The 14,982-nt window shown below is 41.8% G+C and overlaps 1 protein-coding gene across 2 annotated transcripts in view; it reads right to left on the reverse strand.

Moving 5' to 3' along the window:
• Positions 1–454: 454 nt before the first annotated feature.
• WSCD1 (WSC domain containing 1) overlaps positions 455–14,982 on the reverse strand; it is a 55,600-nt gene continuing 41,072 nt past the window's right edge. Inside the window, exons 6-9 of one of the 2 annotated variants that reach the window (XM_050929158.1) lie at positions 10,021–10,198; positions 6,201–6,365; positions 4,339–4,539; positions 455–2,704 (exon numbers count right to left, since the gene is read on the reverse strand). In XM_050929158.1, the coding sequence (XP_050785115.1) occupies positions 2,352–2,704; positions 4,339–4,539; positions 6,201–6,365; positions 10,021–10,198 (897 nt within the window). In that variant the 3' untranslated portion in view covers positions 455–2,351. The remainder of the gene's footprint in view (positions 2,705–4,338; positions 4,540–6,200; positions 6,366–10,020; positions 10,199–14,982) is intronic. The other variant, XM_050929159.1, reaches the window with a different exon arrangement.

Raw genomic sequence — 14,982 nt, forward strand, 5'->3', positions numbered from 1 at the left:
CTCTATTATCATCCTCCATGTACCTTAAACTGGATATGCAGCCGCATAGTTCCATTGATTTCATTTATAGTTTACTACTCGTGTAAGTGAGAAGAGAATTAGACTTATTGGGTTTCACTGTAAACTCTCTCACATTGGTGTACATAACAAACAGCTTCCCTGAGATTAATGGGAGTTATACTGGTGTAAACTGCAGAACCAGAGTGGAAAAGCAGGCACATAGAGGGCATTTTTCTCCATTCATACCTGAATTTCTCTCCTCACTCAAGCAATAAAGTCTCCATGAATTTTTGGTTCCAGCTGAGATGGGACTGTGTAGTTAGTTTCATGATATTGAGCAATTCTTCCGAGGAAGAAAGAAAGAAGACAATTACATGCAGAGCACAAACAAGGAAAACTTATAAAAGACACGGACCAGACTGTGCTTGATTTACTATATTTTTCAAAGCATCAATGGTACATACTTAAAGGAGGTCCAGCTCCCTTCGTATAAATTGTTTTATTATTTTTTTATTAAAACTAAAATTCCATCGGGAGTTTGGGGGAATTTTTTAAAGTTAACATGAACAAATGCACTGTAGAGTAATACAACCTTCCAGGCCTAGCCCCAAAACATGTAGGGTGATATGAAGTCTCTGAGCTTCATGTGTGACTCCTGCTGACACCGAGGGTGGCTCTTGGACACCCTTAGAGTGAAGCTGTCTCATATCTGAAAGCACAAAGCTAATTGGTGTCATGTTGCTGCATGTGTTCAAGAATGAAATGTAATAAATTGAAGGGAAGCATAATGGAATTAACCCCCTCACTGCCAACCCCAGCCTGAACAATCATCCACCTTTCAATGTACAACAACCATAGTTACATCTGGGACCTATGTTGTCGCAAAGGAAAAGTTACTTCATCGCTAACTCTAAATAACAGCCCTTAAGAGGTTGGGAGGAAAGCTGGAGATGGCTCCTAGGGAAAACAATGAGTAGCTTAGTCTTTACCTAGAGAGCTTAGACGTCTGGAAGGGGTGAATCTACCCAGGTATGAATTTTTTTGTCTGCTAAGAGGCCAGCAAGTATGCTATGTGACCTCACACTGCATGGTCCTCTTCACTCACCCAGTCTACCAGCAGCACCGCTCACCCATAGAGCTTCTGTGCTCTCATGGCTCCCTGTGCCACCTTCCCCAATCCTCCAACTCACTAGTTTTAATCACTTGACTATAGCCACTATCCTTGCAATAGAAAAGCACTTTCTTGAGTCTTCAGCACTATACACAGCTAAACTGTTGTTGGGACCCAAATGGCACACCAGGCCCAATGGCAGGACTCATTGTAGAGACCATAAACTTAAAGACAAAGGGTTCCCACTCAGGCATTGAGAGTCACTTGTAACAGAAATGAAATGCTTTGTTCTTCTCTTGGTCTCTTCACCCTTCCCCAACCCAGCAAGAATATAATATACAATGAGGCCTTTACAAAGCCTGAGGTATGCCTCTGAATTTGGGACTGGTTTGAGTGGGATGATATCATGGAGCTTTTGTCCATCCCTTTATACTGAATAGCCATTTTCTCCTGTTGGGAATTCCTTCTTTCCCCTGCTCAGGCCCCTTCTGCATGGGGCTATATATCCTACCACTAAGGGAGACCCACCACTCTCCTTGATTCCAGCCCAAAGGTCAGTCTTGAATCAGATCTACCATGCAACAATGCAGTTTCTGACAAGTCAGTGGACCAGTCCAAGCCTAGGTTTTTAAGGTGAGCCTTACACAAGGTTTGTCTGACTGTTCATATATCTGTGGAAGTGTTCACTGCAGGTATATTTCTATTTCTCCCTTGCACACCAACCAAAGTCTAATGTGAGGATGTTGGGATGAGTGGAGGGCAACCAGAGAATTTAAGGGGGTGGGGAATTTAAAAAGAAAGCAACTAACTTTCTTAAAAGCTTGGAGGAAAATATTGATCACCTTTGAGGGTTTTCCATACACATGTATGATGAATTTCCAAATCAAGCACTGCAAAATCTCAAGTTATTCTTGACAGGTATTGCTAGTAGACAGTAAGGATGAGAAGAAGGAATCCTTTTCCAGAATTAGCAGTGCACAACTGTTAAATTTGTAGCCATTTATATAGGGAAGGACATACATAGGCAGACACTAATAGCTTTTTCCTTGGTTTATAACTCAATTTCCATCGTTCATTGCTTGCCTTTTGAAGCAGTTAATGCCCCTGAAGAACTTCCAAGAGTGGAGAGAATTTGCATTCCTCAGCAGACTCCAAGAACATCTTTGCTTTTGCTGCTATAAAGCTCTGGTCTCATATTTATTTATTTTTATTTTATTTTAAAAAGACAGCAACTGGGATATCATCTTGGAACATACTCTCTTGGCAGCCCTGTCAGGTTTCTTCTTTTCAGCGCTTCATCCACTGTCAGGATGTAGCTGTTGATAAGATCTTTCATTTCCTGGGTAAATGGCTCAAAATCCTTCTGCCTAGCACCTGACCGCTTGAAATTCCCATCTCTGTTGTTTTCGACACAGAGCAGTCGGTCCTCTGTCACTGTCATGTTTAGGAATTCCACCATTTCTTTCAGCTTGGGGATGAGATTCTGTTTTAAGTCTTCATAGTGAATAACAAAAAGATGTTTTCCATATTTTAACCAGTCTAAGACGTGAGAGGCCCACCATGAGGCGTAGCTGTTGACAAAGTCTGGCCATTCTAAACATTGGGGAAAGAGATGGGAAGAGAGGAAATATTAGATGATCTTATCCACACTGTGTTTTAATCATTTCCCAAACATTCTCCTGGAGCAGCAATAGAATGATCTTGCTGAATGGGGCAGCAAAAGTCTAAATTGGAGCAGTACTTGTCGTGTTTGTTAGAGAGGGCTGACTTCTTTTTGCCTAAGTTTGATCTAAAGCTGGTGAGATTTTTTTTCTTCAAATTTTGAAATTCCAATGAATTTTTTTTTCACAAAAAAGTTAAACTTTTTAGTGGAAAATGTTCACAGTTTTTAAAATCAGCTCTAGTTCGAACCCCCACTAACTGTCTGTGTTTGGTCTGAATATGAAAGTTGCTGAGTTTGCATGCTGCTTAGAAAATATATTGAAAAACAGAAGCAGAGAAAGGGGCGTGTTGGTGTGTGTGGGGAGGAAATCTATACAAGATTTTCAAAAATGAAGGAATGATTATGATGATCTAGTCTGACCTCCTGTATAACACAGGCCATAGGACTTCACTGAATTGCTTGAACTAGAAAGCTTGTGCCTAATTCTTCACAAGTAGAACACTGGTATATTGAAACCACTGGTGTAAACCTGCAGCACATTTATTTAATCAATTGCTGCAAAGAGAGGAGTGATTCTAACAGAGAGGGCACTGGACAGGAAGTTACGAGATCTGGATTCTAATCCCAGCTCTGCCACTGATGTGCCTGATGTTAGGCAACTCTGCCACCCAGTGCCTCCACTCCACTCCTTTCCTTTGTCTTGTTTGTTAGATTGTAAACGAATGGTCCTTGGTTGTGGGGGATGTGTGTGTGTGGGGGGGGGGACGACCATGGGTTCAGGATAGAAGTATATGATGTTGGAGAACCTCCCAAAAGAGTTTATGCAGTTTGCCCATCACCTTATTCTAATGCTTCAGATATACAAAAGGAGAAGCCCAGGCTGAGTTCTTTGGCATTGTAAAGTATGAATGGAGCAATGCATTCTGTGGGGGATTTAAAGTTCTCATTTGCTTTGCCAGCTGAAAGTATCAAAAGAAAAATGAAGTGTGGGGGTGCATTTTAAAAACGTGTTTCAGCTCTGAGTAACGGTCAACGAGTCCTACTATTACTAATCGGTACTACAGTAATGCCTGTAAAATGTATAAAAAATGTACCCCAACAAATCCTGTTTCATCATCTCCTGGATCTTAAACTAATCCATTTAGCAGCTCTCACCTATTAGATACTGCGGGGGCAAATTCTCACGACAGCACATAGCCTGGTTAAATGGGTTGTGTGTGGAGTTTCTCTGCAGAGAGACATTCTCTTGGCCAGGCTGCTTCTCCTTGGTCACTATTGGAACTTCAGTGCTGTGCTAGTCCTGGTGCTGTGCTCCCTTTCTGTGACTCTAAGCACCTCCAAAATTCAGATCTGAGGTTTCTGGGGGTCTCCCTCTGCCCTAGGACCTGATGGAAAGTTCACTAACCTCAGTGGCAAAACTCCCACAGACTTTAATGAGCTCTTGATCAGGCCTTCAGTGCATTGCCCTACCAGCAACACCCATAGCACCCCACAGTGGTTTCAAGGCTTATCGTTTGAAGGCCATTTTAGATGTCCATTGGTTAGCAATGGCTTGGCATGTTACCTTTACTCTTCCAGTTCCTATCTGTTGCATATCCCAGGTGGCCAGCACACTTCCTGTTGAATTCTGCCATTAGAGATTTGTATGGGTTCCTTATCAACAAGATGGCGGAGTCAAACATTTCAATCTCTCTCTTGCCACTTTCATGTGTTTTCACACAGATAGTCCTCCTGCTTCTCCAGTGGTCTTTTTCTCCTTTAAAACCTGTTTTAAAATATGAAGGATTCATTGTTTTCAAAAAAATTCAGGTTTCACATTATAAATGAGATCCCCTAATGGTGTAAAATTCTAAAAACTACAAGAGACAAAGTAACTTAGTGGATCAAGCCCTGGACTGGGAGTCAAAAGGTCTGGAATTCTATCACTGATTCTATCAAAGACCAGCTATGTGACTATTAATTCTTAACTTTACTTGACCAGTAAGCTCTTTGGTGCAGGGACCACCATTTTTCCCCTGGGTTTGTACAGCTCCTAGCACAACAGGGTCCTGGGCTATGACTGAGACTTCCAGGTACTACCACAATATTAATAATTGTAAATAGATGAGACTTGGGTGGCCAAGGAATTACTGGAAGCAATCTCAGAATGGTTAGCAATTATCTTCAAGAACTCATGAAGAATAGCTAGGTCCCAGAGGATTGGAGAATGGCAAACACAGAACCGATCTTTAAAAATGGGAACAAAGAGAACCCAGGTATAGGCGCCGACTCTGTGGGTGCTCCGGGAAAAAGTTGGTGGGTGCTCTGCACCCAGCAGCAGCTCCCCGCACAGCTCACCTCCGCCTCTTCCCAAGTGCGCGGTGTGCCCGTTTTTCCCCCCTAGCTCCCAGCACTTGCACTGTGAAACAGGTGTTTCACATGGCTGGGAGGGAGGGGGGAGGAGGGGGAATGCGGTGCACTCGGGGAAGAGGCAGGGCGGGGGCAGGGATTTGGGGAATGGGTCCAAAAGGGGCAGGGAGGGGCTGGAGTTGGGGCAGGGTAGGGGCGGGAAAAGGGTGGACAAGAAGTAATGGACTTAATCTGCAGCAAGGGAGATGTAGGTTAGAGATTAGAAAAACTTTCTAACTATACGGGTAGTTAATCTCTGGAATAGGCTTCCAAGGGAGGTTGTGGAATCCCCATCACTGGAAGCTTTTAAGAGCAGGTTGGATGAACAGCTGACAGGGATGGTCTAGGTATACTTGGTCCTGCCTCAGTGCAGGAGCCTGGACTTGATGACCTCTGGAGGTCCCTTCCAGCCCAACATTTCTATCATTCTATGATTTTCTTAAGTGATTAGTGATTTTTGGGTGCCCAACTTGAGGCACCTTAAAGGGGCCTGATTTTCAGAGGGTAGCTGTTCAGCGCTTTCAAAAATTTAGGGCCATTTAATGTCTCTCATTGGGCCCACAGCCACTAGTCAGTTTTGAAAATCATGACCAAATTCTTTAAGTGCCTTTGAAAATCTTAGCCTAAGAATCTAGCTCATTTGTTGCCTATAAAATTTTTTATGGGCCAGTTCTGACAATGGGGCAAGGACAGAAAGAGGTGTGTGTGTGTGTGTGACAGACAGACAGACAGACAAGGATGATGATGATAATAATAGATGCTCAAATTTGCATAGTTTACCTAATATGACCCCACAAATCAGAACAAGTTTTTACTCATGAAAATGTTTGTGAATCAGTTTGTGTATGCTTTTCAATCAGTCTCTCTACACTGTACAGAGGATGGTACTCTCACATTCCAAATGTTTAATTTTTAACACCGGTGTTTATAATATTGAGAGATGTATTTATTCTAAACAGAAACAAATGTCAAGACAAGTGAATAAACGTGCTTGTTTAAAGCTGATTTCATGTTTCCACGTGTCTCCGACCACAATACCTTTGTTGTACAGGGTTCCGTCAAAGTAATAGCTTCCAGTGTAGTATCCAGTGGCATGTTCTATTAAATGACGAGCCCAGGTATTCCCGGCCCCAGGAAAACTAGACAAAGCAACAAACACTTTGGATTTGGTAGTGAGGAATTTCCTATCTGTGCATCGGGTGTCTGTAAGTACAGAAGATATTTCATTGTAAGCATGGTGGCTTCTTATTAATTTTACTGACAGCTACTGATTACAAGGTTTATTGCTTTCATTTTTCTATTTATACCATAGGATATCAGTTTGAGTCCAGTTGTGATTCAGATACTTCTCAAAATTAATTCAGCCTTAAGAGGCCAAAGAGTTTCTCCTTAGAGGAGGCTTTCAAGAGACTGGCGTCATGGTAGGCAATGCTTTATTATTAGAACTGCGGCAAATTATTGTACTTACCTGCAGGTTCTATTAAAAACCCCTGGATGCATGTTTGTTAACTACTGTTTGCCTGGCAGGCTGCCTGTTCACTGACTGTCTGAATGTACCATTAGGCTTGTGAATCAAGTGTCTCATTGCAATAGGAGGGGTTTCCTATAAGTTAGAACTCAATTTAACCTCTTAGTCTAGGATTTTCAAAAGCAAAACAATATTCCATGCTTTGAAGGCCCTTCAAGGTTGCAAAAGCAGTGCTAAAATATTGCAAACAAGACAGATTGCATGTGCTGTTTTAAATATATAATTGCCATTACGGACAGCCACAGTCATTCTTTTTGTACCTGTGTAAATGTCATCTTGGTGACAACTGCTGACTGTGGTGTCTGTTTACAGAATAATCCACTGATTTCCATACAGAGAGAAAAGATGTAGGTATATTTTGGGGGAGGGGAGGGAATCAGGACCACTGCTTGCAAAGAAGCATCACTAAAAAAAAGAGCACCACAGGCAGAAGATGTAGCTCTTTCCATTTACAGAAGCGTGTTCAGCATTACAGAATGATGCATCCTTGGCATTTAATCCTCCAACAGTCATGTGTTGTGCAGCATCAGTACATACTTGCCTATCTACAGTATACGGGCCAGAGCCTCAGCTGGTGTAGCTTGGTGTAGCTCCATATGAAAATGGAACTCTGCCAGTTTATACCAGCTGACGATCTGGCCCTACATATGTAACTTTATCGCCCAGACCTTTTGCTACCTCCCAGTGGAACCTCTGAGTGCTTTTCAAAGGAAATAGCCATAAATTAATGCAAATGATAAGGGTGAGATGGGGCAGATTGCTCACCCACTATGGAACAACACTAGGCAAGATTGTGTCTTTGTCTGTATAGGGCTCTTTATAGGGCGGGGAAGTGATGCACCACTCCTAACTCAAGGCAGTCTCTTAAACCCCACAATCTATCTCTAAACATGTATGTAAAGAATGTTCCCGTTGTATCTGAAAATTAGTCAATGGGCCATAATCAACATGGGGGGCGGGGAGGAAGGGCAGAGATTAAGCTTCAGATTTCAGTTCAACATCCTTCCTGAAAGGCTTGTGCTGAAATGGAAATCAAAAGAAATTAGGCTTTCCGGTACTTCAGAAAGGCTGGGCGTAACCTGTCTCACGAGCATGTTATGTCAGATCTGCTGCAAACAGGCCCAATGACAGTCTCAAAATTCAATCCGCAAAGCAAGGGATGCTGTAGAAGGTAGGGTCAGCTGTCTAGTGAGTTTTTCTCACTCAGAAGAAAGTATCAAACCCTGGCCATGTATATATTAACATGAAATGGATTCAACTTTAAAACAGAGTGTGGTGGTCTATGAGCTATTTTCTCTAGTTATATTGCAGAATCTGTATGGACATCTTACATTGTGGAACTGAAGGAGTTCACAATCATTACGCTACTTTATTGGCATTGCCTGTGAATATGAGGCATCGCGCCTTAGTAGATGGTCCACCACAAGGGGTCTCGGGAGGCCTGGGTTCTATTCCGGTCTCCACCTTGGGAAAGTCACTTTGCCTCTCCCTGCCCATTTCCCCATCTGTAAAACAGGGATAATGCTGTTGACCTCCTCTGAAAAGGACTTTGAGATTTTCTGTTGAAAAGTGTGACACGAGAGCTTGGTATTATATATGTGTACCTATTAATGCCTGCCTAACCTCAGAATGGGGAATGAGGATAACCCAGGAAGGGGCTAAGTATGGTCATCCCTAATGAACAGAAAGAAGAAATGCTGCACATTACTCCTTATCCCATTGCATGCAGTGCCATCCATTTAAAAGTTGCCATGGACGAACGCCTGCACATGATCCAGCATGGAGGGTGCCCCAATATCCCTCCTCAGCGTGATTTCTAAAATCAAAGCACGCTTTGAAGTAGTCAGAGTTCAGATTTGGAACCCTGATCCTGCTCTGGCTGAAGTCGATGGGAAAATTCCTAGCCTGAACTGCTGGATTCTTACCCAAAATAACTTGAACGTCCAAACATCTTGAAATGTGCCCAATTAAATCTCCAGATTTTCAGATCAGTTCAGAGGGCTGTAGTCCAATAGGGGTATGAACCAATTAATGCTCAGAAGTGGGCCTTACTTACTCTACTTTGAGTCTGATACGTGTTGGTGAAAATGGGCTATGAGCAGAAGTTCAGGCCCCTGTCCAGCAGGGCTCTTTGAGGGATGCTCAGCTTCATGCCTACGAATAGTCCCACGGAGATCAGTAAAACTACTCATGCGCTTAAGTATCCGGTTAAGTTTAAGTGATTTGCTGGATTGAAGCCTTATTGTCAATGTTACCAACCTACTTCTAGATGCTTCTGACGATGAGCATTTAGAGGAAGATGTCTCAAGTAAATTAGAAATGCTGGTAGCACTGGTTTTAATGCAACTATAACTGCAAAATGTGTGAGTCGGAGAGAGCATGGTTTGTGGTTAAAGAACAAAACTAGAAGTCTAGGTTCTATTTTTGACTGTGGTATAGCTATTGTTTGGCTCTGGGCAAGAGATGGGAGTGGCTGGGTTCAGTGAGGTGATGGGTGGTGTTGCTGGTCTGTAAGATACAGGCTGTCACATTGGATGATCTGGTGGTCCCTTCTGGCCTTAGTCACAGTGTTTAAGTGCAGGCAAAGCTCTGTGCCTTAATTTCCCCACCTGTACGATAATTACTTACACCAATAGAGTTTTGTAAGGCTTAATTCATTGTTTGTAAAAGTGTCTGAAATTCTCCTTTGAAAGAAGGTTTACTGAAGTTCAACACAATATCAGTGTAGTTTTATTTTAGAGTGAAGGGAAAGTTCTAATTTGTCTAGTTAAAGTTTTCTGAAAAATCTAAAGCCCATGGAACTGGCCAGGAATTTTAAGGCCAGGGATTTCCAAAAGCCACTACTTGATTATGTTGTATCAATAACATTTTGTTTTGCTTGCATGGCTATTTTACTCTTGTAAACATCACATACAACAGTGTTAATTTTGTGTTAATTTCTATATTACACGTATGTATAGTGTGTATATAAAACACATATGTTAATGCTATTTAACACATATGTTTATATACACATATGCAGCAAAGAATCCTACAGCACTTTGGAACCACTTTATCTACCCCTGAAATGCTGCCATGTCTGGGCTGGAAAATGATCCATTTTTCAATAGTGCCTGACAAAATCACATATCCATTTGGTAAACAAAGTGAAAGACTACCATATACAACGGAAACTGCGTGGGGAATTTAGGTATAGGAAGGCTTCAGTGATTCAAACCAGAATGTGGCCTGGACAATAGAGCTAACACCTCTATGGCTAGATGTTCATCTGGTGTAAACAGGTATAGCTTCGTTGACTTCCGAGGGCTCTTGCTGAGTTGCAGCATTTACCTTGTACTGGAGTCTGATAGACATGATAGTAATTCTCTTCTCTTGGCACCTCAGCCATACTACTGACATTCTGCAGTCTGCTGCAGAACAACCTGTCCATGCTGTCGTGAAGAGTGAAATGCATTGTGGGATAGCCACAGTAGCATTCTGGCCCTCCGATGACTGCCAAGGGAAATTCCTATCCAAGAGAGAAAATAGATCAGAATGCAAATGCCCTGGCATCAACAATTCTAAGAGGACGCTCCCAATATAAATGCAAAAACTGTATCTTCAAAGGGCAAACTGTCAGGATCAAAGCGATATTTGTTTTCATAGAAAATCTCATACCTATGTCACTATTAGACCTGTTGTCCATTTCTCAGGTCAAGTTTTTGAATCTTTTTCTGATTGTTTTGCTGAGAACTTAGAGATTCAAAACACTTTCCATGTCTACTACTAATTTATGGAATCTAAGGACAGAAGAAACCTCTATGGTCATCCACTCTAACTTTCTGTGGAACACGGGCCATAGAATGCCATCTGGTAATTCCTACAATGGAGGATGTTGTTGTTCTTTACTATAAGTCACCATTACTAATTCCAATAATTTGTTGCTGAACTAGAGCATAACTTTTTAGAGAGAGACTCATCCACAATTTAAAGACTCCACAGGCCAGTTCCTCAGCTGGTGCAAATCAATATAGCCACATCAACATCAGCACCATTTTTCTGGTTTTCAGTAGCTGAGGATCTAGCCCAGACTAAGTACAAAATTGAATAACCACTGAAGTCAATTGCCAGGATAGAGCCCACGAGGAAGAAAACTGTCCTTGGACTTCAAGAATTCTGTTTTCAGAAAAAGGATCAAGGGGGAAAGCAGGGATTTAGATGAATTAAATGCTAAATACATTTACAGAAACAATGAAAGACCACGAAGAACTAAATATCTCCTATTCTGACTCATTCACATGTCTGAGTGCCCAAACAGTATTTATTTTGTATAGCTTTCAGAGGGGACTCTCCCAAGCTGATGAATCATAAGCAGAAAACAGTCATTTAAAAACAAAGCCAATCAGTTTTACACCAAACTCTGTTAAAAATATAGTAGGAAGAAATGTTTACACCATTGCAGACAAAGAGACTGAAGTAACAGCACACGTGGGCCTCCATCAGGGTTTCCAGAGCCAGTGAGAGATCTATGGTACCATATTCAGTTATATGCAGTCACTGCATGGGTGAGTTAAAGAGGCAGGATGGGCACCTTTGCCACTCACTTCCCTTGTGTCTTGGGCTACATCTACACTTAAAACACTACAGTGGCAAAGCTGTGCTGCTGTAGCACTGGAGTGTAGACACTATGGTGATGGGAGAGGTTCTCCCATTGCTGTCCATAATCCACCTCCCTGACAGGCAGTAGCTAGACTGACAGAAGAGTTCTTCCATTGATTTAGCATTGTCTACGCTGGGGCTTAGGTCGGCTTAGCCTTGTCTCTCAGGGGTGTGGATTTTACACACCCCTGAGAGGCGTAGCTAGGCCAATGTAACTTTTCAGTGTAGACCAGCCCTTGAAATAAATACTTCATACTGCAATTTTACTTTATGGCTCTCTTAAAGTATATCTACTGGGTCGGGGTGCCGAAGGCATGATGGGCAGGGGAATGCTTTGTTTGTGAATCCCACCGGGGCTTAGATGTGATTAGGCATTTAGCTGCCTGGTAGTGTTGGGACTCAGGTGACTGCACACGGCCTGCTGTTGAAATTTAGGCACCTAGACTTTAATGTTGGCAACCTAAGCGCCTACGGTGGGATTCACAAAGAGGGACTAAGTCTAACATTTAGGCACTAAAGTCAGTCGCAAAACTCCTGCTCAACTGCCGCCTAACCCTGTGGGCACCTAAACTCTGCAGGCGCCCCTAAATCATTTTGAAAAATGGGGCTGACTCTCCTAGGGCACTTGGGAATTTTTGAAAATATGACATTACATTGATCACATGGGTCAATACCTACCGTGCTGCTATCAAAGTGTGACTGGAGATACATAAAATTAAACAACACATCCAGATACTAGGAACCAGATTTTCAAGAAGCTCAGACTAGATTTTTTTGTTAGGTGCACCTGCAATTGAGGGTAGATTTTCAAAAAAGCTCAGCTCCTATTTATGAACCAAACTAAGAGTCACATTTTCAAAAGTTCTCAGCCCCCAGGAGTCCGGGGGGTGATACTTATGGGCAAAATTTTCAAGAATTCAACTCTTTGAGAATCTGGCCATTTATTTATATGCTTACATGGGAGCTGAGCTTGCTTGAAAACCCGATCCCAGTTGTGGGAGCTGAGCACCTAAAAATCTGGCCCTGAGTCTGTTGAAAATCCCTGATGTCTTTTCCCTTCCATGTTGACAGCACATCTTGAGATGGATTAAATGTTAAATTAGGCCCTTAGATTTCAATGGGGTTACTAAAACAAGGCAGGCTTGCTTCACTGTGGAGAGCCAGTTGAACACAGTGATATATATTTGACATGTTTTAAGTACACAGCTGGGAAGGATTATAACAACATAATTTAGTTTTGGAAGTGTGAATGGAGCAGAAGGATTGGGAGAGCTTGAAAAACTACAAGTTTTTGAGCAAGTTCTCCCCATTCAAACATCATCCCCATTTTTCGTCCTTTTAAAAATATTCTTTTGGACTCTTGTTTATAAAATAAAGCCTCCGGTCTTGAGACTGGATATTTTTTCCCTTAAAAACTTTTCTATTGGCATGCACGTTTGGGACAGAAATGCTAGGAATTTTTATAGAGAGGGACTGCAGTGTAGGAACTGGAGCACAATGTTGAGGGTGGAAACCTAGAGGTTCTAATCCTGACTCTATCACTTGTGACACTGTCTGTAGGTAACACAACATGCATGAAATTCTATGGTCTGATTTATATAGGAGGTCAGACTAGATGTTCTCAATGGTCTCTTCTAGCCTTACAATCTATAAATCCATGAACATCTACTGTGCTCCTGTTTGTAAAATGGGTCTAATGCTTGCCTTATAGGGGACTATGAGGCTATGTTAATTAGCGAGTGCAATATACTTTGAGATCTTCCGATCACAGGCACTATGCAAGGACAAAGCTTTGTATTACTGCAAGGTTGCACATGGGAATTGGCAACTTTCTGGTTTTGCATATTTATTTAATTTTAGACATGAAAATGACACATGGAGGGGGCAAGGGGAAGAGAGACTGCATAGTGTTGATAAATAAATACAAGCTCAGGAAACTAAATAATTAAGTGCCACTTTTTTGTGTGCTTAGCACTTTTGAAAATATGGCCCTTATTTAGATATCTAAAAGGGAGCGGAACTCTTCTGGAAATGTCTCAAGGAAATCCAGTTACTTCTGGGTGTGAGGGTTATCACTTGCCATATGGATGCTAATACAGCCTGTTGGATTATAGCTGTGAATATCTCAGTGTTACAAGGATGGAAATCCTTTAGTTCCTGGAATGAGGAGTTATGCCAATGCTTGCCTAAGAATTAAACTGATGTATTGTTCTTTAACATCTGCAATGTTGAGAAGAAGCTCCTATCATAAAGTTCCTCTGCAAAGTGCTTCTGTTCCTGAAAAGGAGCTCACAGCCTTTTGAACAAATGGATTTAAATAGGCCAGGTGTGCGGAGTCATGTGACATGTCTTGTCCTGTTTGTCAAAAACTGCATTTTCATCGGCGGGGGGTGGGGAGGCAATTACAGTTGGCCAATCTTTTTCCGTGAAAACGTAATTTTGAAGAAAAATGGCTTTTAAGGGACGAGCCAAAATTTTCATGGGAAAATTGCATTTTTGATGCCATTTTCCAGTTTTTAAATGAAAAAAAAACAAACCCCAAAACAGTTTTCAAACATGTCAACTTTTGGCTTCAGTTTTTCACCAAAAAACTGGAACGAATTTATAGGAAATTTCAATGAAAATGAGAGAATTTTTCCCTATGGAACTTTCCAGCTAAAATTGGAATTTTTAAACCAACTCTAATGCAATGCATTAAATTGTCAGCATAGCTCTCTCTCTCTCGGGGAATGGGGAAAATAGGTGAAATGCTGCAAAGATTAGCCAGCAGGCAGAGCAGAAAGGGAAAGCAATATGGCTCCTTACTGCATCGTGCAATGGTGAGGTCAAGGAGCAAGGGCAATAGGACTGGGACTAGCGCTAGATTTTCAGATCTGAAGAAGCAGCCAGCTCCTCTTTCCCAAAGTAAATACTGTCCAAAGGATTCTGGAAGAGATGAAGAATCTGGTGGGCCAGATTCTTCTTCAGCACTGATGTAAATCAGGAGTAAAACACTGACCTCAGTGAATTTACACTGGTATAAAGCTGGTGCATTAGACTCGCTATATGTGTATCATATGCATCTAAGCACATGTTGGAGTCAATGGCATTAAAGCTGGTGCTTTGTTAAACACATGCTTAAGTTCTTTTCTTAATAAGGATGTGATCACTTATGTGGTTAAAGTGAAGTATGTGCTGAAGCACTTTGCTGAACAAGGGCATATAGAATAAAAATGGCTGAATCTGAGTTTTTCCCCCCTTTTTACCATAGAAGAGCGACGTTGTGGGACTTTTAAAGACAGGGTCCCAATAAATGTTTGCATGAAGTGTGGGTGTATTTGCATGTGCATGTAGCAGGGAAGCTAAATGTCCATGACCAAGCATTTAATAGACGTTCAAAGGGTTGTTCAAACACACAGAGGGTTGAATTCCACTGAATCCATTTGAATGGCTTGCTGAGATGCCACTATCTGTACACTTTTAGCAAATGCCTTTTAAAAATCATCTTGATTCTCATCTGGGGAAGCGCGTGACAAAACTGCTGAGTGGCTTATCTCTTGCTCTTCCCCAGTGCTTAGCCTCTGATAAGGAGTTAAATATGATGTGTGCCCCATTTGTGACCACGCTACCAACATTTGCTTACTGAGTGAGATATGAGATTGTCAAAAAGTATTT

This window comes from Gopherus flavomarginatus, chromosome 19, assembly GCF_025201925.1.
Source record: "Gopherus flavomarginatus isolate rGopFla2 chromosome 19, rGopFla2.mat.asm, whole genome shotgun sequence".
NCBI lineage: Eukaryota > Metazoa > Chordata > Testudines > Testudinidae > Gopherus > Gopherus flavomarginatus.